The sequence below is a fragment of the Sminthopsis crassicaudata genome, chromosome 1, assembly GCF_048593235.1.
Source record: "Sminthopsis crassicaudata isolate SCR6 chromosome 1, ASM4859323v1, whole genome shotgun sequence".
In the NCBI taxonomy this organism is placed as follows: Eukaryota; Metazoa; Chordata; class Mammalia; order Dasyuromorphia; family Dasyuridae; genus Sminthopsis; species Sminthopsis crassicaudata.
Window position 1 is genome coordinate 626,828,198 of NC_133617.1, and position 27,841 is coordinate 626,856,038.

The 27,841-nt window shown below is 35.6% G+C and overlaps 1 protein-coding gene across 2 annotated transcripts; it reads left to right on the forward strand.

Annotated features, from left to right (window-relative positions):
* Positions 1 to 529: 529 nt before the first annotated feature.
* Positions 530 to 27,814, forward strand: C1QTNF3 (C1q and TNF related 3). 2 transcript variants are annotated; one of them, XM_074282716.1, is made up of 6 exons: positions 530 to 899; positions 5,800 to 5,911; positions 11,735 to 11,889; positions 16,202 to 16,331; positions 19,871 to 19,970; positions 23,141 to 27,814. In XM_074282716.1, exons 1-6 carry the CDS (start codon positions 609 to 611, stop codon positions 23,298 to 23,300), a joined length of 948 nt encoding a protein of 315 aa, XP_074138817.1. In that variant the 5' UTR covers positions 530 to 608; the 3' UTR covers positions 23,301 to 27,814. The 2 variants fall into 2 exon arrangements, with proteins under 2 accessions (XP_074138817.1, XP_074138818.1); XM_074282717.1 differs by having other exon boundaries at positions 530 to 692.
* The last annotated feature ends 27 nt before the right edge of the window (positions 27,815 to 27,841 follow it).

Sequence of the window (27,841 nt, forward strand, 5' to 3'; positions counted from 1 at the left end):
CAAAGGAAGATGAAATTCTCATAAAGGTTGTAAAGTGTAGTAGAACTTGAGGAGTCAGGACTCTGCCCAGGCCAAAGTTTTCTTAGACTTCTGTTCCTGGATTGCTCTTGGTGCAATCCCCTTCTTACTGATTGAATCGACACAGTTGTGTCTGATTTTCCTGGCAAAGAACTGGGTGGCTTTTTCCAAAAGATGTTTCAGACAATGAATTCTCAGACTCTCCATGTCTAATCAAGGAAAGCAATCCATTAGATACGTATTCTCCATTTCCAGCCTGGCTCTGTGTGTGTATGTGTGTATGTTTTCACACTTACATTGAAACGCATACTCACGAATGAGAGCTGTATGTACTAATCCCTTCTGCCAGCCTGTGTGGGAAAGTAATGAATGGGGGCCGTTCTGTGTCAGGAGGCATGACCGATGCTGGAGGAAGGATGCTGTCACTCTGGCATCCTAGCAGCTTTATTTACGATACGCCAAAGTATAAAACCACAGGGCTGGCTGGAGCCTGGCTCTCCAGTCCTAGGATCGCCTGCAGGGACCACGCAAACTGAAACCTCCAGAGAGGTCGTCTTCTCAAGAGTGCTTGGGGTCTAATTTTGAGAACTATGACAGGGAAAGACCTCCTCCATTGGCACCTGCTGGCTTTGTTTCTCCTCCCTTTTTGCCTGGGTCAAGATGAATACATGGAGGTGAGCGGAAGAGCTAATAAAGCGGTGGCAAGAATAGTGCAAAGCCACCACCAGACTGGCAGGAGGGAAAAAGTGAGAGAGCGGAGCCATCCTATAGCGGGGACTGTGGATAATAACACGTCTCCAGATCCAAAGTCCCTGAGGCCAGAGGTTCTGTCGCACCCCGAGTTAAATGACCTGGCCCAGATCACCTCATACAGGGTCCAGGTACTCTGAATTCCTCTTCTAAAGCCTAACTTTGAAGCTTAATGAGGTTAATCATTTTATGTTAATAACTTTAATATCTTTTTTTAAAAATATGTATTATTTTAGCAGAGGCTGCTAGGTATTCTAATTTTAAAAGTGTTTCCTTTTAAACTGCTTATGGGAATGGGAGATAGCTCCGTGGGGAGGCGGGCATCTGTTAAAGCACTAGCAAGGTGATAATGATGTGGTTTGATAAGAAGGGGACAAATGGTTTATTCACTGGGTGGGGAGAATTTGATACAGAAGAGCCTCCTTTAGTAGAAAGTGGCCAGCTTTAGCTCTGTAGTTTCTTTCTTTCTATCTATCTATCTATCTATCTATCTATCTATCTATCTAATCTATGTCTATCTAATCTCTCTGTCCCACTATCTCTATCTCTGTCTCTGACTGTGTCTCTTTTTTGTCTCTTTCTGTTTCTATTTCTGTCTCTGTCTCTCTATCTCTTTCTCTTTCTTTCCCTCTCTCTCTTCCCACTCCCCATCCTTTTCTCTCTCCCTTCTCCCATCAGTCCTACATCTGATCTGGTTGTTTGTGTAGAAAAGGGGGATTCTCAATACCTGCAAATTGATAAAACATTCAAGATAATTCTAAGAAAGACCTTCTAAAACAGTAGTGAGGGAAAACTCTCCTCTCTGAGTTTATTAAAAAAAAAAAAAAAAAAAAAGTTTGCATTTACTACCATGGTGACTACTTTTCCAGGTAATTTGATATGTATGCAGATCACTAAAACCTCAGTGCTTGTTTGGAAAGTACCAAATTTAAAATGAGGGCTAGTAAAGTCCATGTCCCAAATACAGCCTGAGGTGGTATCTGACTCAGTCTGATATTAAGAGGACTTCTCTTTTTTAGAATCCCTGCCTTTCAGAAAACTGCATCTTGTTCCTCTTTTTTTTTTGGATTAGAACTTCAGTAGATAGGACTCAGGTAGCACTGACAATGTAATTTGGAACCTAGCTGCTGGGAATAATGATTTTCGAATTAACTGGGGAATGTACTATTTTCAATAAAGAAAAACTAGTCATTGCCTCTTTTTATATTCTCAGTGCTTAGCTACTGTTTTTTTGTTTGGTTTTTGTTTTTAATGTCTGACACATAGTAGGTATTTTTAAAAGCATTTTTGATTCATTTATTACAGGTAGTTTGTTATGGTATGAAGGCTGAGAATTAAAGGTCAAGAATAATTATTCCCATTTATGAGACATTTTAAACAAAACACTTAGCCAACTTTACTAGAGAAATGCCCTGTTTCTATTCATTTAATAGCAGTAGATAGGAAGAAAATACAAATTTATTAAGCACTATTATGGACTAGACATTATACTAAGAGCTTTTCACATTTCTCATTTGATCTTCACCACAAAGTAGGGGATAGAGGAGAGGATTATAGTTATTTTTGGTCTTTAAATTCAGGGATAAGAAGGACTACTGCTTACTAACCTGTCTCCAGTTATGAAATTAGCTATGTGTGCTCCAGATCTCCAGGGTTATGTAGTACAGTGAAACAGAACTGAATTTGAGATTTTACCAGCCTAACTTGTTGCAGTTTGTCATGTAGTAATTAGAGTTGCCAACCCACTTCTGCCTCACTCTGTCTCTGCAAGCTCAAGTATTGTTGACAAACCAGAACTAATAGAGAGGAGGACTCTGTCACCTTAAGGGCAAAGTCTGCATCAAGCCACTGAGAAAGGGGGGAATGGATTAGCCAATAATTAAAAAATAGAACTAGTAGATGTTAAACTTCAGAGATGAAACTTTAGTTTTCTGTATTCTTGGCAGAACATATATAACACAGAAAGTTCTGGGTTTGAAATTCATGAGGTTATACAAATAGAGCTGAGAGGGAAGCTTAGAGGGCTTTCTAGTTCGACCCTTTGACTCATCAAAAGAGGAAATTCAGACTTGGCTTGGGTTAAGTGACTTACTCAGTGTCACATAGGTAGTAAGTATCATAAGATACTAATATTTTGACTCCCAAACCAATAATCTTTCCTTTACTAGAGAATCTAGATTTGATTACTACTTCTTATACTGGAGTGATTTAGGCAAGTAGCTTCATTTGGGGCTCCAATTTCCTCACCTGTAAAATGAAAGGGTTGAACTAGGAGATGATCTTTGAGATTTCTTCAAATCCCTTTATTTATATGGCTAAGCCACTTATAGTTAATTAGCAGGAAAATCCCCTATTTTTCTGAATGACCCAAAAAAGTAGCCAGAAAAGACTTAAAAATAAGAGTAGTGATTGAAAGGATGAATTTCTGGTTCCTCCCTCTCTAGGTTTCTAGGAATAAAGTTGTTACTATTTATTTTACATTTATTTTTAAAATTTTGAATTCCATATTCCCATGTGGGAATTTAATCTTAAAGGGTTGATTTGTAATCCTGGACATATAATCCATACTTCTTTGCCTGAAGCAGTTAGGCTAAAGCCTACTGGAAAGTCCATGCTTAGACCAACTAGATCTCCTGAGATTCCATTTAGCTCTACGCGTCATTCAAAAGTCCCTTAACGGCTTTTGTAATTGTCCAGAGTCTTGAAGGAAAAGGCTACCAAGGAGAAAGCTTTTGCATGTGGATGGCATACGATCATAGGTTTAAAGCTGAAGGAAAGAGTAGAGCAATTGAGTCCAACCTCTTCATTTTACAGATGAGGAGACTGAGGGCTATTTAAGACCTAGACCCAAGGTCACACAAATATTAAGTGTCAGAAGAAAAATTTGACTACAACTCCTCTTACCCTAAATCCAGTATTCCTTCCTTGAGCCATTCCCACAAGGTTGTGTTTCAAAACTGTAGCAGAACTATTTTGACCTGCTTAGCCTGTTTTCTCAGTATAATGTTATTCCCATTACTCCTGCTTTGTGGGACAACTTTGTCATTCCTGGGTCTGGGTGCATTTAAAATGCCTCCAGTTTATTACCTGAGGCTCATTTAAAACTTTTGTACATGTATCTCTCTTCCCCTACAATTTGTTTTTGACACAAACTTGAATTACTGATGGCTAAGAAAGCTGGTAAAATCCCACCAGGGAAATCTGGATAATTACTTTTCAAATTACAGTAAGCTTTGCCCTCACATGTGGGATGACTTAGTTGACATTTTTGGCTCCCTAAGCTGCCCAAAATCTCCCTACTATTCCTTAACCAATCGAGTGGGGCTAATTCTTTTCCCACTGACTTGACAACTGGCTCCTGGCAGGTGGCCACCTCTACATAGGGTTGATGCTGGCTGGAATAGTAGAAATTTTCTCTGGCTGCTGCAGGGCCTGGAAATAATGTTCTATTCTCTCTTGGGGCAGCTTAATAACAATCTTTAAAGCAACAGGGGAAAAAAGATGAAGGAGATAGGAAAAGTTTATTTCCATTTTTTAATAACGGCATGATGAAATTAAAGACACTAAATGGCCTTCACTCTTAATTCTAGCTCAGAATGCTTTTCTAAAGAGTCTTTAGCTATCATAAGGAAAAAGGATATGAGAAATTTTGAGTTCAATCTCAATGGAGAGACGACTTTCTTTTTGTCTTGATAAGAATCCCTTGATAAGGAAATCCCTTAGCAAAAAACATTATTTTAGAGAAAATATTGTATTATTAAAACACATGTAGGAAGTTTTTCATATAACAATTTTTCATATTTTACAGTTGATGTGGGTTTGGGGCTCATTCCTAATGATTTGGCAAGGAGTACTAAGCCTCCACCTGTTCAAATGCTTTCTTGGAATCACTCTACTCATTTGTAAATCAAAATAGAAAGATGGAAAGGGTGGTCAGCCCTTCAAGATCATCTGTCTCATCCAGGCCATTTATTACTACTAGAAAAAAGCTGAACCTCAGAGAGGGAAGAGTCTCTTCCAAAGAGAACATCCCAGCTCATTGGATTAAGACCAATATTTTAAGAAAAACTACCAAGTAAAAATTAGAAGGCCAAAGTGGTTTCAATGTGAAATTAAAATTATTTTAGAATTTTTATTTTATTTTATTTTTATTTTCTTCCCTTGGAGAAATAAATGCTATTTATTTAGTATGGGACAGCTGTTACAAAACAGGTATTTTTGTTATCATTGAGCAATTTATTTCAAATAGCTAAGATGTAACTAAGGAGAGGTTTCTATAACAATGATATTTTGATAAGCATCTATTGATATTAATGGCTCTTACATCCAGGAGAGTCACTTCTTCAGGCTAGTTGGCCTTTGGGGAAGGGAAGATCCTAGGATTCTAGATGTAGGTATGGAAAGGACAGCTAGTTCAAACTCCCCTTTTCCATCCCACCTCATTTTAGAGACGAGGAAAATGAAGCTCAACCAGAGAGATTGCCACTTAGCAAGATCACATACTTACCAAGCAACAAGGCTAAAATTTGAATTCAGGTCTTCCACTTCAAATTAAATGTTCTTAAGGATCTCATCAGACTTTAACTATGCAAAAGATTTCTGTTATTGCTGATATCAGTAGCAAAAGGAATACTTTTTCCTGGAGTGTCTTTCCAGCTACTTTTTTATGGGTTCCTTTATAGGATCATAGGATGTAGAGCTAGAAGAGACGGTTATCATATAGATAAGGCAGGGAATGTGACTTGCAAACCATGCCCTTCCCCCCAAAAAAAACCTAAAACTAGTAAATAATTGAGTTGGAATTCAGTCTCAGATCTCTGACTTAAAATCCAGTTCTCTTTCCACTACTTATTGATTATCTTGTTTACTTTTGTCTTCTTGGGGCCAGAGAGTTACTAAAATTGCTGCCTCCTTCCCATTTGCTTTATTAACCTAGAATTAGACTTCAAAACATTTAGATGCCAAGGCCAGATAGAAATCAAGAATGAATGAGCAACTTCAACTGAAAGTCTGTTCTGTATCTTTTTAAAGACATCTCAAACTGGAGCACTCCCACCTGACTGCAGCAAGTGTTGTCATGGAGATTTTGGTTACCGAGGCTATCAAGGCCCTCCTGGACCACCTGGCCCTCCTGGAATCCCAGGTAAGGAAAGAAAATGGAAAGCACTGTGTTTTATGAGTCTCATCACTGACAAAGTTAGAGGCTGAGACCTACCCTGTGTTCTAATAAGTGTAAAAGTTAAAAAGTACAGTAGAAAATAGGGCAGAAGGAATAGCATTTAAAGTGGAGAAAACTGTAGACTCTACTATTGGTACTATCCCTGTGCCACTTAACATTATTTTTTGTGACTACTATATATGTGGCTTATTTCCTCACTTACATGAGATGATCTTAGAAGTAAGAGACCACATTTTATGTTCATTGTATCTTCTAGAATTTATAGCACTATGCCAAATAAATAAACTAATTTTTTTATTTTTAAAAATTCTATCTTATTTGTATTGATGTTTTATTTTTACATAACATTTTGCTCTATCTCTCATTTATACTTAATCTAGACAGCCATGCCTTGTGACAAAAATTAAAAAGAAAAAAAAAAGCAGTTCAACAAAATCAAGCTTTACAACTTCTGTGCCTAATAAGAGTAGCCAGCATTTATAAAGCACTTTACAAATATAATCTCATTTTATCCTCACAATAATCCTGGAAAATGGGTGCTATTAGTGTTCCCCTTTTACAGCTGAGGAAACTAAGGCAGATAGTGCTTAAGATGGATCTGGTGGTTCTCAGAAGTCTTTCAGACTCAACTGAGTGCTCTATTCATTGTGCCACCTTATTGCTTCTAATAGCTGCCTTCTAGTGAATTTCATATCCAGAGTCCTTAACATGTTGACTTCTCATTTCTTGCCAGCTTCTATGTACTATTTGTGTGATTTTGTACAAGTCATCTCCTCCCCTCTAGATCTGAGTTTCCTCATTTGAAATAAAGATTGGACTAGATAATCTCTTAGGTCTTTCTATCTCCAACATTTTCTGTCTCCATCCTGGGTTTAAAATTATCCCACTAATTCTTTTTTAAAATAAGTTTTTTATTTTCAAAATATATGCATAGTTAATTTTCAACATTCACCCATGCACAACTTTGTATTTCAAATTTTTCTCCTTCCCTTCATCTTACCCCCTGCCCTAGACAGCAAGTAATCTATGTTAAATATGTGCAATTCTTTTATACATATTTCCATAATTATTATGATGCACAAGAAAAATCAGATTAAAAAGGAGTTGTGATCCACATTCAGTCCCCATAGCTCTCTTTCTGAATGCAGATGGCTCTCCATCACGTCTATTGCAACCAGCCTGAATCACCTCATTGTTGAAGAGAGCCACATCAATCAGAATTGATCATCATATAATCTTGTTGTCGCTGTGTACAATGCTCTCTTGATTCTACTTACCTCACTTAGTATCAGTTCATGTAAGTCTCTCTAGGCCTCTCTGAAATCATACTTCAGATCATTTCTATAATGTCCAGGCTAGCTCTCTGGAGGACCTCAGGATCAATCAGAGTCAGGATGAGTCAAAGTCCTTGGTCTTTAGGAAGAAAAGTGAAGGAGACAGGCAAGCTGCCACGTGGCTCATTAAAGATGAATCCTGGACTCTGGAGTCTGGAGCCTGAATTCTTCCCTCCTCAGTGTGTTGTGGCAGAGATATTCTGACCCTCTCCCTGAGACCTCTAATTCTTGCCTCTGATTACCTCACCATACCACATTCAGCAAGCCAATTATGAGGAGAGCCATTATACCATATCATCTAAATATATGCTTATAGAACCATTATCTCACATTAAATAGGTACTTAGTCTTAAATACTCTGCTGTCTTAGATTCAAATACACCTTTTCAGAGTTCCAGCCTTCTACAGTTTCTTATATAACAATAATATTCCATAACATATACCATAATTTATCCAACCATTTGATGGGCATCCACTCAATTTCTAGTTCGTTGTCACTACAAAAAGAACTACTACAAATATTTTTGTACACATGGGTCCTTTTCCCTTTTTATGATCTCTTTGGGATACAGGTCCAGTGGAGACATTGATGGATCAAAGGGCACGCAAAGTTTGACAGCCCTTTGGACATAGTTCCAAAATTATTCTCGAGAATGGTTGGATCAGTTCACAACTCCACCAACAATGTATTAGTGTCCTAGTTTTCCCACATTCCCTCCAGCATTTATCATTATATTTCTTCCTGTCATCTTAGTTAATGTGAGAGGTGTGTAGTTAACCCACTAGTCCCAATCATGCAGGAGAGCATCACCACTTAGGACATCAAAGCTACAAGACATTGACTCATTGAAAGCTGAAGCACCATCTAGATCTGTACTCATAACACACTGTGCTCAGAATAGAATAGTTTAATTGTGTCAATAATATCTAATCTAATCAATATTTATTAAGTGCTTAGTATATTCCAAGGTCTGTGCTAAACACTGGGAATGCAATTAATAAAAAAGAGAGTCTCTGCCTATGAGCAGCTTTTAATCTGGTGGGGGAGTAAACACAAAGAATCAGGAAAGGAAATGGTTAAGTGGCATAAGACATCAGGACAATGTCTTCTTGCTTTCTAGAGCTAAAACCAGGCTGAAGAGCAGATACAGAGAAGAATGGTACTATTTAAAGGATTGCATTTCCTTAACATTTGAGAATATTCTTTTAGTTGATGTTCTTGTCTAGACACTGGTCATTTGGAGATTTCAGTATATTGCATGAGCTACATAGGTTCTATGCTACCTTGGATATTTACTATAATGTATTACTTACTGTTAAATCCCTGTGCTTTTAAATGTCTCTCCCACCAAAGGGGAAGGGGGTTGAAATTTAATAATCAAAAAGACATTGTGGGTAGGGGTGGGAGTCGGGAGGCTTTTTTCAAGAGGCTGCCATTAAAAGAGACAGCCCTTGAGAGGTCAGATATCATCAACCAACACTTTGTCTGTAGACTTTGAGAACTGCAAGATTTTTGAGCTGAAAAAGACCTTCATAAGTCATCTTAGTAAAGCTCCATTACTCAGCTAGGTGGGACACTGGGTAAGAGCATGGGACTTAGAATCAGGAAGATCTGAATTCAAATCCAGTCTCACACAATTAACTAGCTGTGTGATTCCAGACAAGTCATTTAATTACTCTCATCTTTGTTTTACTCATCTATAAAATGGGGATAATGATATACCTACCTCCCAGGTTGTAAACTTTAAAATACTATATAGTTGATTGTAATTATTATTATATATACATAAAATACACACAATGCAGGTTTTCTGATACCAGTTTCAGTAACCAGTCTACTATAACAAATATCCCAAATTGTTTAATTGGGTCTGACTCTTCATGACCCATTTGGATTTCTTGGCAAAGAATATGGTAACATTGGTAAATTTTATATATATATAAATATATATATGATATATATTTATATATATATAAATATATAAATTTATAAAAAATATATATAATTTATATATATATTTTACATATATAAAATATGTATGTTTATATGTATGTATTATGTATGTATATGTATGTATATATATATATGTGTGTGTGTGTATATATGTATATATATAAAATGTATACTGAAGATATAAAGTATGTCATGGGCAAGATTGGACTCAGCTCCTCCAGAGCTATACCATATTGACTTCTCTAGGTCTTTTCCATCTTTAACATTCTATGTTTCTATGATGTACCAAGAATGGGATATTCAAAGATTATAAATAGCATAGTCTCTACAGAGAGTTTACAATCCAGTAGTCAATAAGCATACCATCAAATAGCTAAACTTGGGCAGAATGGGAGTAATATTTAAGAAAAGTTTAAAATGCCTTAATACTTGAGAAGAGATAGAAATCATTGAGAACTAAAAATAATATTCACATTTCCATGACATTTTAAGAGTCCTAAAGTGCTTTCCTCTTAACAATTATTCAATGAAATAGGTCTTACAAGAATTCTTATTCTATTTCAGTGCTTAGCACTATGTTTGGCACATCATAAGCAGTTACTAAGTATTTGATTGACACCCACTTTACAGATAAGGAAACTGAGGCTCAAATAGATTAAATGATCTGCCCAGAGTCCCATAGTGAATAAATGTTAAAGACAGATCTTCTGACTCCAAATATAGAACTTTTGACTAAAATAAAATTCTTTTTTTCTCTTTTAATTTAGTATTTTGTTTTTCTCTAGTTACATGTAAAATAATTTTAACATTAATTTTTAAAACTTTTAAGTTCCAGATTCTTTCCCTTCCTCCCTCCTCACCCCACATATTTGAGAATGCAAGCAATTCAATATAGATTATACATTTATAATCATGCAAAACATTTCCATAATAGTCATATGTGAAAACAAACCAAAAAAAACCCTTCACCAAAAATAATATAAATATAATATATATCTACACACACATATATATATAAATACAAAAAGTATGTATCAATCTGCATGCAGTTCTTTCTCTAAGTATGGATAGCATTTTTCATCATAAGTCCTTCAGAGTTGTATTAGATCATTATTGCTGAAAATAGTTATGTCTTTTATAGTTGATCATCTTACAATATTACTGTTACTTTGTACATAGTACATTTCCCTTTGCATAAGCTCATAGAAGTCTTTCCAGGTTTTCCCAAGAGCATCCTGCTCATCATTTCTTATTGCACAATAGTATTGCATCACAATTACATATCACAACATATTCAGCCATTTCTCAGTTGATGGACATCCCTTCAATTTTCAGTTTTTTTGCCCCCAGAAATCTAAATATGCTTGGTGATATAGATCCTTTTCCTTTTTGTTTTTATCTCTTTTGGGGTACAGAGAGACCCAGAAGTGGTATTGCCATGTCGAAAATGTATGAATAGTGTTATAGTTCTTTGAGCATAAGATTACTCTATAGAATGGCTGAATTAGTTCATAACTCCACCAAAAGTACATTAATGTCTTATTTTTCCCACATCTCCTCCAACATTTGTCATTTTCCTTTTTCTGTCCTATTAGCCAACTTAATACATATCTAGTAGTACTTTTGATTTGTTTTAATGTGCATTTCTCCAATTAAAAATGAGTTAGAGAAATTTTTCAAATGGCTATAGATAGCTATGATTACTTCATCTGAAAACTATTCTTATTTTTTGATCATTTATCAATTAGGAAATGACTTTTTTTTGTTACAAATTTGATTCAATTCTCTTTATGTTTGAGAAATGAGGCCTTTCTCAGAGAAACTTACTTCAACCTTTTTTTCCCCACTTATTCTTGCTAGCTATAATTTTCCCTGTTTATTCTATTCTCTCTCTCCTTTCATCTTGTACCTTCTCAAAAGTGTTTTGCCTCTGAGTACTTGTTCCCTTCTTCCTTGCCCTTCCTTCCATCACTTACTTCCTAACTCATTTATCCTTTCCCCTCCTACTATCCTGTAGAGTAAGATATATTTCTATACCCAATTAAATAAAATTCTTAGTATAGAAAATACAATCCTTATTAAATTGTTATTGTGTCTATAAGTGGAATGAAGCAGAAATCTCAAGCAATTTTAGAAACTTGTTTTTAGAGATTTCATGAACTCTTGGATTGACTGTTCATAGTGTTAGCTTTTTTCCTCAACAGTAAACTCAATTCTTAGTCCCTGATGGCTTTTAGACATTTTAGTACTTAGTGAGGTCTAGGCAACATAGAATTGAAGGAGATCAACATTTGTAATAGAAAGATCTATTTTCAGATATTAACATGATCTTCATGGAGTTGTTTTGATTATTTCTTGGTATTTTCAATTTCTGACATTTTGGTGGAGAAATTTTACCTTGCTTGTTGGTTTCATTAATGAAAGAAAACTCATGAGTCTGAAAATGACTGCCAACTTGGCAAGTACAAATGTTCTCAAAAGCCTTCTGGTTATTTTAAGGAAATCATGGAAACAATGGCAACAATGGAGCCACTGGGCATGATGGAGCCAAAGGTGAGAAAGGAGACAAGGGAGATCTAGGCCCCCGAGGAGAGAGAGGACAGCATGGCCCTAAAGGAGAGAAGGGCTATCCTGGCATTCCTCCTGAACTGCAGGTAAGTGGCTTGTAAGAATTGAATAAGATCGGGGCACTACCATTCAGTCTAGGGGAAGAATTCTAAAGGAGGAGCTCTCTCATTTGGTCTACACTAGTTCTCAGGAAGCTGGGTACATGGGGCTTTTCCTCTTCAAGGGTCAGAACTTTTCTGAGACTCTGCTTCATAAATGCTTGTTGATTGAGTTATTAATGTAATATGGCTCTCAGGATAAAATACTCAAAATGTGCTTCCTCTTTTTAATGCAAATAATAATTACATAAGTTTTGTATTATTGTTTTGTCTTACTCTTGATTCATATTGAGTTTGTGATGCATTATAAACTGACAAGCCTAAGATAATATTTTATGGGAATACAGGCAAAATCAAGAACAACTTTGAAAATTCAACTGTTCGTGTAGAGGATAGAGAAGATATGGAAATATGTTAACCAGCTGGTAAAGCTGGATGAGAATTAACAGTGCCCTTCTTGAGTTTTGGATTGGGTTAAGGAGTGCATGGTGGGAAATGATTTAGAACTCTGCTAAGCATGCTAAGTTGGTAATTTTCAACTCATCTTATTAGCCAAGGAGCCAGGGGTGGAGTTGGAGGGAAAAGTTGAGGGGAGAAAGGAAGAGGCCATTGGGGATGACAGAGCAGAGGACATGGAGCAGAAACAGCTGTGGAAACCTGTCTGGGAGTGGGGGCAAGAGTGGGGTGGAGCAGGTACAGCTGTGTAGAACTGGAGCTGACGTGGCACTGTTAAGTAGCCTAAGACATTGTTTTCTCTTTTCAGGCTATGGGGAAAGAAAGGTAGATAAAATGAGGGGAATGGCTAAAGAGGTGATGGCAAAGCCAACTATTTGTAATCTCCCCAGCAGCTCAGTGCCAACTGTATTCTTTCTACACGTTTCTTTATTCTGCTGTAAATTGTACTATGGAACTAGTTTTATTTCTTAAATTTCTAGAGTGATCCAGACATGTGTATTTCCTTATTTCCATTAGTGTGTGGCGTGCGTGTTCAGGGGGACAGATCTGGAAACAACAAGGAAAATCATAACTTTTCCTAATACAGGGCTGAGATCCCAACTTTTGTTAGACCCAAGCCAGTCTTTTGTTAGAGAATTTCTTCTAACTAGGAGCATAATTAGAAGCCATTCATTTGCTTCACAGCTCTAGTCCCAAGGACAGAATTAATATGAACCCAGACCTTTCAAGGACTCCATAGTGACAATTAGCATTAGAGTTTCATTAAGGAAGGCAACATTTTCAGAACGTAGGTGGTGACAATTCTGCTCTACTCTCCATCACATTCTATACCTCTGGTTAATAGATTATTGCTTATAAGTCTATATAGATATTATTTGTCATTATCAGAAGCACAAATACAGTATACAATCTGCAATTCACTATACAATTCATTCTCCTTTCTTTCTTCCCTTCTTCCCTCCCTCCTTTCCTTCCTTCCTTTCATTTTTCCTCTTCCTCCTTTTCTCCCTCCATCTTTTCCTCCCTCCCTTTTTCCCTTCCTTCCTTTCTACCTGTCTGACTTTTATTAAGTATGATGCTAGCAGACTTGATAATTTTTTCTTTTACCTAATATTTCAAACTCTTTCTGCTAATGTATTTTGGCAATTTCTAGTCTTTGGGAGCACAGGTTAAATACTCTGTTAGATGGCCACAGCTAGGCTATGTCAGAAATGGGATTTGAACCCAGGTCTTTCTTACTCCAAAGATATTAAACTCTCTTACCATTGATCCACACTGTTTAATCACCTTGACTAAACTGCTTTTGCTTATTAGCATATTCTTTCCAAAGCCTCCAACCAAAAGAAGATTGTCTCAGCAATTGGCTATGAGAGGATCTCAGGCAGAAATCCAAATAGTGGTTACTTTACAATTCTGCCTCCCTCTTTTCTCTTATTTTCTACTGATCAAACTTCAGACTCTCCCATCTTGATGGTTTATTACCTGGAATCCTCTAATTCCAGGCCTTTTTATTTCAAGCCCAGTGCTTATTCATTGAGCAACATTGCCTCATTCAAGTGTATTCTATTCATCAGAATATCTTTTGAAAATTATTTAATTCTATGAAACAAGGAATTCATTACCTTTTTGTAGGTCGCAGAAATACAAATAGGTGAAGTCTGGGGATCTTTTTTCACAATAATGTTTTTTTAAATGCATTAAAATGCCTACTATTAAGGAAGTCAATGATATTATAATAAAGTTTCAATCATGAGGGTAATAGGTATCTTTTAAAATTCATTTTAGGAAAACCTTTTTGTCAATTTTTGCAGAAATATATATTAAAACTTCTTAAACAAGGCTGAAGTGGAAACTTTATATAAAATCATTATTTTCTAGCCTTTATTCTGGCTTAGAGATTGATTTACATGGTCATACTAGTGAAACAGCAAGAAAATCACTTTAGTTTGTTTTAGTTCACAATGTAGGAAAATACCACTGATGGATTAAAATTATTCCTTATAATTACCTCTGAGTTATCAATAACTTCTATCTATCCATAAATATTTCATTTAGACATGATTACAATCTATTATGGCAATCAATGTTGGCATGTAAATGACATCTCTGATGCTGATATAATTTACAAATAAAAACTGAATATATGTTATTCTATGATTTGCATTGGTAGGAGTGACTACTGATGAAATCAGTGCTAAGTGTTAGAGATAAAAAGATAAAAAAAGACACATCCTACCTCAAGGAACTTCTAATTCTTATTATATTTGTATAAAGTTTTAAACTTTTCAAGAGGCTTTCTTATATATTATTACATTTGTCCCTTAAAACAACCCCCTGCTGTAGAAAAGGTAGATATTATTATTATTATTATCATTCATATTTTATACATGCAAAAACTGAGATTGAGCAAGAATAACTTGTCTGTAATCACACAGCTGGTTAGTGTTGGAGTCAGGTTTTGAAACTAGTTCTCTTGCATCCAAAGTTAGGGTTCTTTTCATAATACCACACTCAGAAGATCTTGAATATCTTTCTTACCTGCCATCCCTTCTCTCTTCCCATTGCTGCCACTTTAGCAAAAGAAGTTATCACAATCTACCCATATTCCCTCAATGGTTTTCTAACAGTTCTTCACACAGATTGTCTCCTTGCTTCCATCTATCATTCCTATTGTTACCCTACTAATTGTTATGCACAGATCTGATTACACTACTCCACTACTCAAAAATCATCATTGGCTGCCTGTCACCCCAGGAAGCTCTCTAATATTATTTGGGATATAGTTGCCAAACTGTATCCTGTGAAGAGAGTTATTATTTGTCTGTTAAATTCCTGTGTTCGGTTGTTTTTCATCTGTGTCTAACTTTTGGATCCCATTTGGGGTTTTCTTGGGTAAGGTACCAAAGTGATTTGCCATTTCCTTTTCCAGCTCATTTTACAGATGAGGACACTGAGACAAACAGGGTAAAGTGACTTGCCCAGCCTCTTGAGCTACACAACTACTGAATATCTGAGGCCAGATTTGAATTTAGGAAATCCTGACTCCAGGCCTAGCACACTATGTATTCTGGCATCATCTAGCAGCCCTGTTAAATTCCTACCCATCTTAAATCCCAACTCTGATCTTGATTTCCCTTTGTGAAGCTTCCTTATTTTCCCTCCCCTGCCCTAAGTGGCAATCTCTCAGACCTCATGCAATGTTCTGTTCCTTTCTGATGTACTACTAATCATGCATTATTTCACATTAAAGTTATCATGATGTTGGTATTATAGCTCTTGATAAACCCTGATCTCCCTGAAAGAGATTGTTTCTAAACTTTGTATTTTCCCCAGAGTCAAGCCTGGCTTCTAACTAGACTATATCCAAAGAGAAGTCATTTGTAAATTGGTAAAAAAAAAATACTGAACTTTCCTGTTAAACTTGGAATCACTGGTACTGGGTTCAATTTCATACCATATCATTCACTTCTCACATAATCTTAAATAAATTGTGTAATTTCTGTAGGCTCCAATTTTTCAGATGAGGATGTTAGACTTGAGGCAGCATGGGTTATTGAATATAATATTCAAAATGGAATAAAAAAGCCCTAGTTTTAAATTCTATATAGAGCACTTCATTAACTATGTCTGTCCCTGGACAAGATACTTAACTGCTCTATGCCTCAGTTGCTTTTTCTCTATAATTCAGAGAGCTGGAATCCAAGGTCTCTAAATTCTCCTGTCTCTAAATATATGACCTTCTTAACTGAATAGAAGAAGAGAAGAAGAATAGATAGAATTGGGCCCCCAGGCTTCTTTTCATGTTCCTCCTTTATCTTTTCCTTGATTATGGCTATTTCCACAGATTGCCTTCATGGCATCCATGGCTACTCACTTCAGCAACCAAAACAGTGGAATAATCTTCAGCAGTGTGGAAACCAACATTGGAAACTTCTTTGATGTCATGACTGGGAGATTTGGAGCCCCAGTGACAGGTGAGTGGATTCTGTTTTTTAAGAAAGGAATTCTTTGTCTCAAACAGACAAAAAAAGAAAAAAAAAGAGCACTTTATTAATGACTTTTTGATGGGTTTCAATGTAGAGGAATTTGAAGCTGACATTAAATCACAGAATCAATCACAGAATCTGAGTGGGAAAAAGGACATTTAAGGGGACATCTAAGCCAACCAATGGTCTAAAAGGAATATCCTCTGGAAATAGTAACAAAATAAATAAAAATGTAATAGAACATAGATAATATTAATAAATGGTTTCCTAAGTCAATATGTGGCTTCAGCGATCCCTATACAGTTTAGTGGCCATGATTCTATTTGAGTTTGATACTGTAGTCTAGTTGAGAGATTTTTCCACTCACTTTTTCCACTCACAAATCCTTTTCACCCAAGAAATTTTTATGTAACCCCAGGTATATAGGTATATAAAATAGGTACACAAGTCAAACATTTATTGATAATGAATTATAATTTCATGACCACTACATTCAATTACAAGACACTAGATGGAGTTGCTACCCACAGTTTAAGAAGCTGGGGTCTAGTCTATAGCATCTCTGACAAGTAAATGGCTATCCAGTCTCTGCTTTAAATCCTCTAACAAGGGAGAATTTGTTCTCTCCTAAGGAGGTCCATTATAAAGATATCCAGTCCTCATCTTTTTTCATAAAGAGAAGTTCTCCCTCCACCAAAGAGATGAGAAGCCAAAGAACCCAGATGAGGTAGCCTATAATTTCCTCCAAATCTATCACATTTTTTTCTTTCTCCCTTTGAACTACCCTTACTTGCCCACATTTTTTTCCTTCCAGAGAATGAAGTTTTGCTTTTCTATTTAAAAACTTTCAACAATTCCTTATCATCTGCTTAATTAATCCTTAAACCCCTAACCTACCTTACTTTATACCTTAAGATCTCTGTTAGTTCATTTGCAAAATGAAAGGGATAGATGGATGATCCCTAGGATACTTTCCAGTTCTAACATTGTTTATCTTTCTTGATCTGTCACTTAATATGTGCTATTGGGTCCAATTTGTTCCTTGTCAAATAGCATACAAATACTTGCATCCCCTTTCTCATGGAGTTATGACAAACAGAGGTGTAACCAGACAAAAATAGGAGCTTTATTCCCAGGACAAAGAATTGAAAAGCTAGCATAAAGTACCATCCCAGAAAATGTTTAACGGGTTTGGTGCAGTGGAAAGAGTGCTAGGCCTAGAGTAAAGAATGATCTTGGACTTTTGCTATCTGAGTGATCCTGGGCAAGTTACTTAATCTCTGCCTGTCTTAATTTTCCTATAAAATTTCCATTTTCTATAAAATGGATGTAATAATAGCACCTATTCCTCCTCCCTAATTGTTGTGAGGATAAATGCTAATTATTATCCTCTTCTTCCCCTGCTTCTGGAGTGACTGTGGAAGCCTTAATTTAGGGTACACATCCTCTCCTGAAGCAAGTTTCCATTTCTCACCCAAGATAAACTTAATCTTCCTTTCTATCTATCTTCCCTTTTGTCCCAGACATAAAAATGTCTATGAATGGCAGAGATCAGAAGAAAGTCAATTCAATTACACTATAGAAGCATTTATTAAATTCCATTATCAAATTATATAGCCATCATGACTCTTTCAATCCTATTCAACCCTTTAAAAGCCTGTGAAACTATCCACTACCTATTCAGATGTGTGTTTACCCTCTTACAAAGCCATCCAATACACTCCAGTCTGCTAATGTGACATTGGTAACTTGGACTGTGGATGATTCAAAAATACTTCTCTCCTTTACCTTACCCCTTCCCATCCCATGCATTAATTTATATATCAGTTTTAACAAGATTTTCTCCTTAATCTCAAAGCTATGCTGTTATTTTCTTCTTCTCCTGAGTTCATTGGAAAATCCTTCCAATTTTATATTCCAACTCTTAAAATTTTTCTGTTCATTTTTAATGACATGGAATTAAAGATAGTCCTAGGCTTTTTGAAGAAAAATCAGTCCTTTGGTGCATTTTTAGCCCTTTTTGAAAAGACATTAATCTAGTTTTGAAACTGTTTTTAGTTAAGTTGTGTCTAACTCTTTATGACCCCATTTGGGGTTTTCTTGGCAGAGATACTGAAGTGGTTTGCCACTTCTTTCTCATTTTATAGATGAGGAAAATAATTTGTTCAGGATCATATGGCTAGAAAGTGTGTGAGACCAGATTTGAACTCAGGAAGGTGAATTTTCTGACTTCAAATCTATCACTGTGTCATTCAACTATCAGATTTTAAGTAACAAGAATTCCTATGGTTGGACGTACTGTGAGTACTTCATTGATGGTATATAGTTTCATACCTTTCCAAACAGAACAAAAAATTACCACAAATCTTTCTTGTAAGATGTTTATAAATTATTTGGGCTGAAGGGGATTTTAGAGCCTATATGGTACAACCTCCTCATTTTCCAAATGAAGAAACTTGGGTCCAAGATGATGATTTGCCTGCATATTTCATTGTATGAGGACTATAAAAGCTCCTTTTTCTAGTCTAAGACCTATAGAGCCTTAATTCAACCAGTTCTTAATTATCAAGTAATTTCTAGGTGTTTGTCAAACAATAACATCTCTATTGCCAAACTTAAGCCTGTTCACTTTGCTCACCTTAAGAAACACTCAGTTCATGCCCACGGGGCTATAAAACTGTGCATACTCTTTGATCTAGCAATGCTTCTACTGGGCTAATATCCCAATGAGATTTTAAAGTAGGTCACATGTACAAAAATGTTCATGGCAACCCTTTTTGTAGTGGCAAGAAACTGGAAACTGAATGGATGCCCATCAGTTGGAGAATGGCAAGAATAAGATTATACAAAGATCAATTCTGATGGACATGGCTCTCATCAACAATGAGATGATTGAGGCAAGTTCCAAAGATATCTCCACAGAGAGCCATCTGTACTCAGAGAGAGGACTGTGGGAACTGAATATGGATCACAACAGAGCATTTTCACTTTTTTGTTATTGTTTGTATGCATTTTATTTTCTTTCTCATTTTTTCCTTTTTCATCTGATTTTTCTTGTGCAGCAAGATAATTGTACAAATATGTATTCATATATTGGATTTAACATATATTTTAACATATTTAGCATTTGACATCTAGGGAAGGGGATGAAGGGAAAAGGGGGAAATTTTGGAACAAAGGTTTTGTAAGGGTCAACATTGAAAAATTATTCATGCATTAAAAAAAGAAAGAGTTCATAAGAAACAGCAGCTCTTTAAAAGATGCTAGGGCAGGAGTTTGTGAATGCAAAGATTTAATTTGTAATGAGCATAATAGCATAATAAAGAAAATGCCATTGCCACTATGGTCCACTAGACTACAAAGAGTCAAACACAACCAAACAATAACACAATATTATATTTAACAAGATAATAATAAAATTGCCCTATTTGTCTCCCCTTTTGAACTTTTTTCTTCTGTGTAATTTTTAAAATCTTTGTTTCTTCTTTTTTTGTCATCTCAATCGTTTTCTGTTCCATCTTTTCCAGGGGTCTATTTCTTTACCTTTAGCATGATGAAACATGAAGATGTGGAAGAAGTGTATGTGTATTTGATGCACAACGGCAATACGGTCTTCAGCATGTACAGGTACCCTGGCTTTTCTATCAAAGTTCTCAAATATATTCCTGTTTGAGGGCTTTTAGACAGTTTGTCTTGTCAAGATCTGGTTTCTCTTTTCCCAGAACTTCTGCTTCATAGACATATATAGGTACTCCTATGTTTATAGAGACTTAAACCTTTTGAGAATGGCCCCACTTAAAATCATAAGCAGCTTGAACTGCTCACAAGAATCAGTTAAATTTTCAATGTAAGGACTTATTCCTTGGAAATCAACAAACATTGCAAATCAGGGTTTGATTTGTTTTGTTAATTGTCCAAACTTTTTTTTAAAAAAAATCATGGACAATGTGTAAATAATACAGATTAAAATCCAAAGTGTAATCATTGGACATTTCTTCACTCCCACTCGACCCCACCGATTATTGGATTTTAAAAGAGATAATGAGAAAACTGGTTGCAAGTCCCAATCTTGTCACATGTAAGCAGTGTGACTGTGGACAAGTTATTTCATCTCTATCTGCCTTTGTTCCTCTCTCTATTAAATAGAGTTAATACCATTAAAATTATTTATTGATAATCCACTTGTAAAAAAAAGAGACAAGCAAAAGTGTTAGATAAATTTGTTATTATAATTTCTTACTTTATGTATCTTTCTCAGTCTTCACTTTCTTTTCTTTCACTTTCTTGTTCCTTTTATCTATTGAAAAACATTTGTTCATTTTTCTTCCTCCATTTCTTTTCCTTCTCCCTTGGCCAAGCCATAGCGTTTTTAGTCTGCACCCCGTCACACTCTTGGTTGACACCCAGAACTAAAGTGGCTTCTGGGTCCAGAATTGGAAGGTGATGGGTTTCAAAGTTAGGTCCCCTCCATGACGGCTCCACTGCTGTAATGGGGCAATATAGTAACAGGCTCTCCAAGGGACCTACAAGTCTCAGAATAAACTGGGTGTCATGTGACAAAGACCAAGGACTTGGTCCAGGATGATTGACTTAATCCTCTAACCTGGCTCTAGAGAAATTCCAGGTTTCCAAGAAGATCGATAAGTGTTTTGTTTGAAGTTAAATCTAGGAAACATTTATTGAGGTCTACTATATGCCAAGTACAATAGTAAGCAATTAAGGTATAAATGCCAAAAGCAAAACACACCAATGTTGCCTTCCCTTAACGGAATCTCACATTCAACTGGGGGATATAAGACATATGCAACTAAGCATAACTCAAGGTAATTTGAGGAGGGAAGGAGGGGCAGAAGAGATGAATGGGGAAAGGGATTCAGGGATGCTGTACCCCTAAGCAAAGGGTAACAGGAACATAAAGATTCTGAAAGGTAGAGAGAAGGGGAGGTCCAAGTGTCCAGGGCTGAAATGTTCCATTCAGTGAAGGCATACTTAAGACTACTTAAAATGGACCAAGTTCCCTAGATAGGCACTTTGCTTCTGTTTCCTAGGTATGCATGGGCTTTCTTGCAACATCTAGGTGGCACACAGTGAATAGAGTACTGGGCCTGGAGTTAGGAAGATCCAAATTCAAATCTGAGTTCAGATATTAATTTTGTGACTTTGGGAAAATCATTTGACCTCTGTATGTCTCAATTTATCCAACTGTAAAGTAATAGTTCCTCTGCAGAATTGTTGTAAGGATGAAATAAGGCAATTTTTGCAAAATGCTTAATAAGTGCTTATTTCCCTTCCTTCTTGAAATAAAGCAGACATTTTCAGGGCCAGATTATAAGAAAATCTGCTTCTGGGATTCCTTTATTACCTTCACCCCATATATAAAATTAGTTGTTAAGCCTTGTCAATTTTATCTCCACAGCATTTCTTACATTCATCCCCTACTTCCCCTTTCGTATTTTCTATTCCAGTTAAGAGCTGAATCAACTCTCAATATTACTATTCAATAGCCCCCAAATGGTTTTCCTATTTCAAATCTCTACCATCTCTAATATTTTATCTGTATAGCTTTCAGATTGATTTTCCTAAAGTATAGATATGTCCATGTCACTTCACTGTTCAATAAACTCTGGTGACTTCCTGTTATCTCTAGTATTCAGTACAAATTCCTCTGACATTTAAAATATGATTCCAAACTACATGTCCAGATTTATTTTATAGTATTTACATTCTCCTTAACACACTCTTTGGTGCATTCAGCTTAGTCTTCTAGGCTGTTTGTCTCCATCTCCATGCTTCTGCATAGGCTGTATCCCCATGTTCTTTCTTTTTATCTCCAGTCCTCAGAATTCTTAATTTTCTTCCAAGTATGACTAATTTTTTTCTTCTTACCTATTTGCTAATCTCTCCCTTGCTAAGGAACCTCCACCTCCCAATTACTTTGTGTTTATTTCACTCATATTTTAGGTATATTATTTTTAAATATTATGTGCACACATCCTCCCTCTATAAGTTGTAAATGTATTGCAGGAAAGGGCTTTTTCATTATGTCATTGTTTCATCTGTATCTCACAGTATTTATAATTAATTAATATATGTTTTCTTATTTTTTTATTATTGGTATAGGACAAGGTGTTTTAAATTTTTTCCATTCACAACCCCTTTTCATCCAGGAAATATTTACATGACCCTAAGTATATAAATACATAAAATAAATATACAAACCAAACATTTATTGATAATAAAATTTCGTAACTCCCATATTCAGTTGCAAGACCCCATATGGAATCACAACCCACAGTTTAAGAAGCTGGGCTAGTCTGAGTCATCTGGCACTTCTTTAGACACTAAGACTACTCCTTTGTTAGCATCTTTGTGTTACTGTATTAGCAGGGGACACATCTCCCAGAGGGAGAACTAAGATTTTTATGTTTCTGTGCAAGTTCCCCTCAAAATATATCTTAAACAAGCCAGTGCCTAGTGTTATTCATTCTTCTCTCTATCAAAGAATGAAACAAATTAATACACACTTATGCTTTGTCCTATAAAGAAACATTCCAATTATTTCTGATACAAAATTGAAATAACTATATTCCTACAATTCAAAAACCAAAACTCTTTCTGTAAATTCAAGGACTAAAAAGTTATAGCATAGAACAATTTTTGACTAAATTTTTTATTTTCCCCCAAATTCAATTGAATGTCTTAAGAAAACTGTCAGGTTTTTCTTCTAAACTGGTCTAAATGGGAGGGTTACTTTTTGAAATGTCAATTGACAGTAAGATCTCACTTTTTCCCTGTAGCTATGAATCAAAAGGAAAATCAGATACATCAAGCAATACTGCGGTGCTGAAATTGGCCAAGGGAGATGAGGTTTGGCTACGGATGGGGAATGGGGCACTACATGGAGATCACCAGCGCTTTTCTACATTTGCAGGCTTCCTGCTCTTTGAAACTAAGTAAAAAAAAAAAGAAGAAGAAGAAGAAGAAAAAGAAAAAGAAAAAGAAAAAAAAGCATCTGCATTGGGGGGTGGGGAAGTTTCATTTTCCATGGGTGAAAATTCTTATGATATTTCTTATGGTCTAAGGAAGATTTGAGAATTGTGGAATAACATGTCAGGATCAACAGAACTAGTTCTGATGCTTTACACAGACAAGCATCATCACAGCAGGCAACCCTTTGGGGAACCATTATAGATTTAAAGATAAAGCCTGCCTATAAAAGTCACCAAATATTTATTTAGATTGGGCTAAAATGCTCAGTATCTTAAATCCTATTCCACCAAACACCTAAAAGAGAATTCATTTTGGCCAGGGGTGAGGGGTGGGGGGCAGAGAGGACTGTTTAAAAGTTTTTTGGCAAGAGCTTTAAGGATCATTCCATATCATCTGAGGCCATTACACTGATCATTTCAATATAAGCCAATGTTTGCCACAGCCATATACAGATACTTGCCTAGACAAACTGGTCCTAAGTAAGCTCCTGGTGAAAGGACAAAGAAATCAGAAAGTCCCTAAGGATTAGCTCCTTGGAAGATTCAACATAAAGTTATAAGTTGCTCTTGTGAGAGGCCCATACAGCCTGTGAATTCATCTTGAAATCATTTTAGAGCGCAGCAGGTTTCTCTTAAGAATTAATCAATCAATAACGCATACTATGTGCCAGGCACTGTGCTCAGTGATACAAAGAAAAAAAAAATAAAGCAATTATGGAAAAATGAATTTAAATGTAAATTAAGGAAGAAATGGCAAGAGCTTTAGGGTTCTGTTGAGGATGGGGAGAGTATTGATCAGCACTGCTCTTCAAAGGCCCAGGTTCTGGCACATGGAAGCTCAACCATCCATTCTCATGAGACAGTAGCATAGTCTAACACTGAAGAGAGAAATCTTTATAATCTAGCATTTATACAAGAGTTGGGGGTACAGGTGCTGAGGAAGAGATTTGTCATGTTCCAATGACTTCCAGAAACAGAGTCCAGGAAGTTGTTTGAGTAACTGATTCCAAATCATCCTTTGACTTTTTTAAAGGTCTAAGGTAAAATAGAAGATGGCAATAACGGAAATGAAACTGTGATTCCAAACAATTCAACTATAGAAGAAAGAGCAGGAGCTTGGTATTGATGAGAGTTGGAGCTATATAGGAAGCACCAAGATTCTCAGGACCTACATGCCAGGCAATTTGGCAGATTTCAGGGAAGGTCCATCAGGAAGTGACTTTCTGCTTTGTGGACTGCAAATCAAGAATATAGCACAGTTGTTTAAGAGTTCGGAATCTTTTTTACTTACATTCTTCATTGTAACACAAGGGACTGAATGGATGGCATTGTGGAATCACCCTTCTAGCCCTATATCTACAATACTATGAAGATAATTTAAGGTAGCTTTTATTAGGACTCTTAATGTAGCAATATTATTCTAAATATTCTCAGGCCTCATAATTATTCAATTTCTATCTTGTCTTTAAATGTGTTTTTCTTTATATTTTTATTCATATCTTTTGTTTTAACATCACCTTTATTTCTAACTAGATACCTCCCTCTTCTCCCATGCATTGAGCCAAATTTTATAATTAAAAAAAAGAAAGAAAAAGGTTGATCAAAACTACCCCAATCTCCCCTTAAAAATTAAAAAAGTACAGAGAACATTTTCTAGACCAAAATTATGCCTCTCTATTGGGTTGTAGTTTTTAAAAAGGATATTTACATGATCCAAACCTAGGATCATCATATAATATTTCTGATGTTTGACTCTTTAGTCTTAGTGCTGGGGTTGGGCATCCTTCCAAAGGAATTTTTTTGGGGTTAAGAATAGGTGATTCTAGCCTAGGGAGTCATATGAGAGAAGCAAGATTGCAAACATCCAGTCTCTGGATATTATAGGTAACAAATAATACTCAAAGGTATTTTTTTTCTTCTTACAAAATCACTCTGATAACCACTGCCAATTTATAGTTCCTTCCAAATACAATTATTCCAGGGTTTTTAAGCACATAAAATACAACTAAACAAGTTAGCCTAATAAAACCTAACTTCAATTGCATTTTAGATGAAAGGAAAAATTAAATATGACTATAAGATAAATAGAGAAATAAAAAACAAAAGAACAAAACAAAACAAACACCTCAGTTTTACCAGAACCAGAAATGTATAGAATGCTTTTTGGAGACCTTCCACTGATTACAACAATGCCTCCAGAGGTCACATAATTTCTGGATCTTCTTTGTGGAACTTGTTTTAAGACACAGTTTATAAGAAATCAATTAACCTTACCATTTTATAATCAAGACTAGATTTCTTTTTAACCTTAGAAGGATATTCCCTATCTTTGTTACCCAGCTTGATTCCCTACTTTTTTCATTAAATTGGACACCAAATGGCTTTTGGATTCTGGAAATCATATCCATCTACATTGAAAGCATTTCTATCCACTTTCAAGAGTATTCAAGAAATTGTCACAGACTTTAAAAGCAATGGCTAAGAGATTCTCAGATGATCTGAGGAAGGGCAGCATAGTGCTGGGTTTAAAAGGAACTGACTATTTTGAAAGGAGTAATTGTTATTTACATGTACAGGTTCTGATTTTTTTAAGACAATCACATAAAGTAGCAGTCATAACTTGTTCTGTAATGCTTTAAAACAACTAATGTTCTGGGCATAATGATGTATCCCTACTGCTAAGGAGGCAGAGGCTCCTGCATTGCTTGACCTCAGAAATTCTGAGTTTCAGTGGGCTAAGCCAAGAAGATGTCCAAACTAAATTTCATACCAATATGGTAAGTCTCCAGGCTACCAAAGGAATGGTAAACAAGTCAAGGTAAAAAAAAAAAAAAAAAGTAAGTCAAAGCTCTCAGGCCATCAAAATTGATACTGGGATTTGAGTGGCCACAACACTTCTAGCCTTGGTTATATATAGAGATTAAGCCTAACAAATAATAATAATGAGGAAAAAAATTTTTTAGGGATCAGAAGGAAGGGATGGATAAATGAGTACTACAGAAATACAGCATCACAGAAATTGAGTTGGAAGGAGCCTTAGTAGCCACCTAGTTGAATCTATACCAGAAAGGGAATTCTTCCACTACAGTAACCAAGATGAAACCTGGAAGGATGGGTTGAAAACTGCCCTTTAGTAAATACATACATATTTGAGTTACCCCATAATTATTCTTCAGGCTTGGCCATAGTATACAATTATTATCCCATTGAGCTCATTCCAAGAATTGTCAACAAGAGAGTAATAGCAATTTTCCTTTTGTTCCTCACTTCACTTGATACATCTATTCTTGAAAATTTCCACATAAATGAGTTGTCAAATTGAATAGAAATTTAAATTCATTAGAAATCTTAGGATACCTTGAGTGAATTAATCTCTTTTTAAAGTGAAAAACCAGAACTGGATTTTTAAAAAATCAGAATGTGCTTTTATTCCCTACTTGGGGGAACCAAAGCTGGCTTTCCCAAGATGTGGCTTTAAAACCAATAGCTCCATGAACATGCTATCTAGGACCAGAGGACCACATCAAGGCTATCCTAGTAACCTTTCTAATATAATTTTCTATGTTATGCCCTTTGAGTTTCCAGATAGACTTATTAAAATACTTTTTAAATCTTTCCTTTCACGCATAAAATATGCATGCTCTTTTTTCATCTATATATGGTGATTTTAAAAGTGAAGGCATACTAGCCATAATATATTTGACATAATATTTTTGTGAATTTTTCTAAACCAATACTATAGAAAATGAATTTATTGTCAAAAAGTGTAGTGAGAAAAGCTATATAGAGCTCCAAGGAGATTTCACAGCCACAAAGTATATTGCATTATGAATAAAATGCCTTACTGGCATTTCAAGTTGTCTCCAAAAAAACCTCTAAAGCACATTCATGATAAATTTGGGCTACAAATGTTATGAGTCAACAATATATAGCAATGCATGTCAAATGAATATGTATCAACACATACACTGTTTCATTTTAGTTAAATATACTATTTCCTGATATTCTAAATAAATATGTAGTTATAAAACTTGGTGACTATAGTACTGTTTACTTTACATTAAAATAACCTAAGTGTAAGATGTAGCCAAGAATCATAGAATGTACCTATATAAGTGTACAGACAGGTCTTAGGAATGGGGTTCCCAACCCAAACTATCAACAGATCACTATATTGTTATAGCATGTTTTAGCATGAAACCTAATAAATGCTGTTTTTAAAAATTGTTAACTTCATTCTTGCATTTGTAAGTTTGTTGGCTTTAAAGAAGGAATTAGTTAATAAAGTCAGTCCTCAACTTTTGAGGGAATGATGTTCCAGAAAACTATGCAAAAGTAAAAAATGCAAATGTTGATTCATTGAGTCTATGAGGAATAGGAAGTTAGGTTCCTGCAACTACCAAAAACTGTTATTTTTCATTAGAGATTTCTGAAAATACACCTTTCTGCCTATAATTCTTTATAATAAAATATTTTGACATTTACTTTTCCCATCACAGTAATCATTAA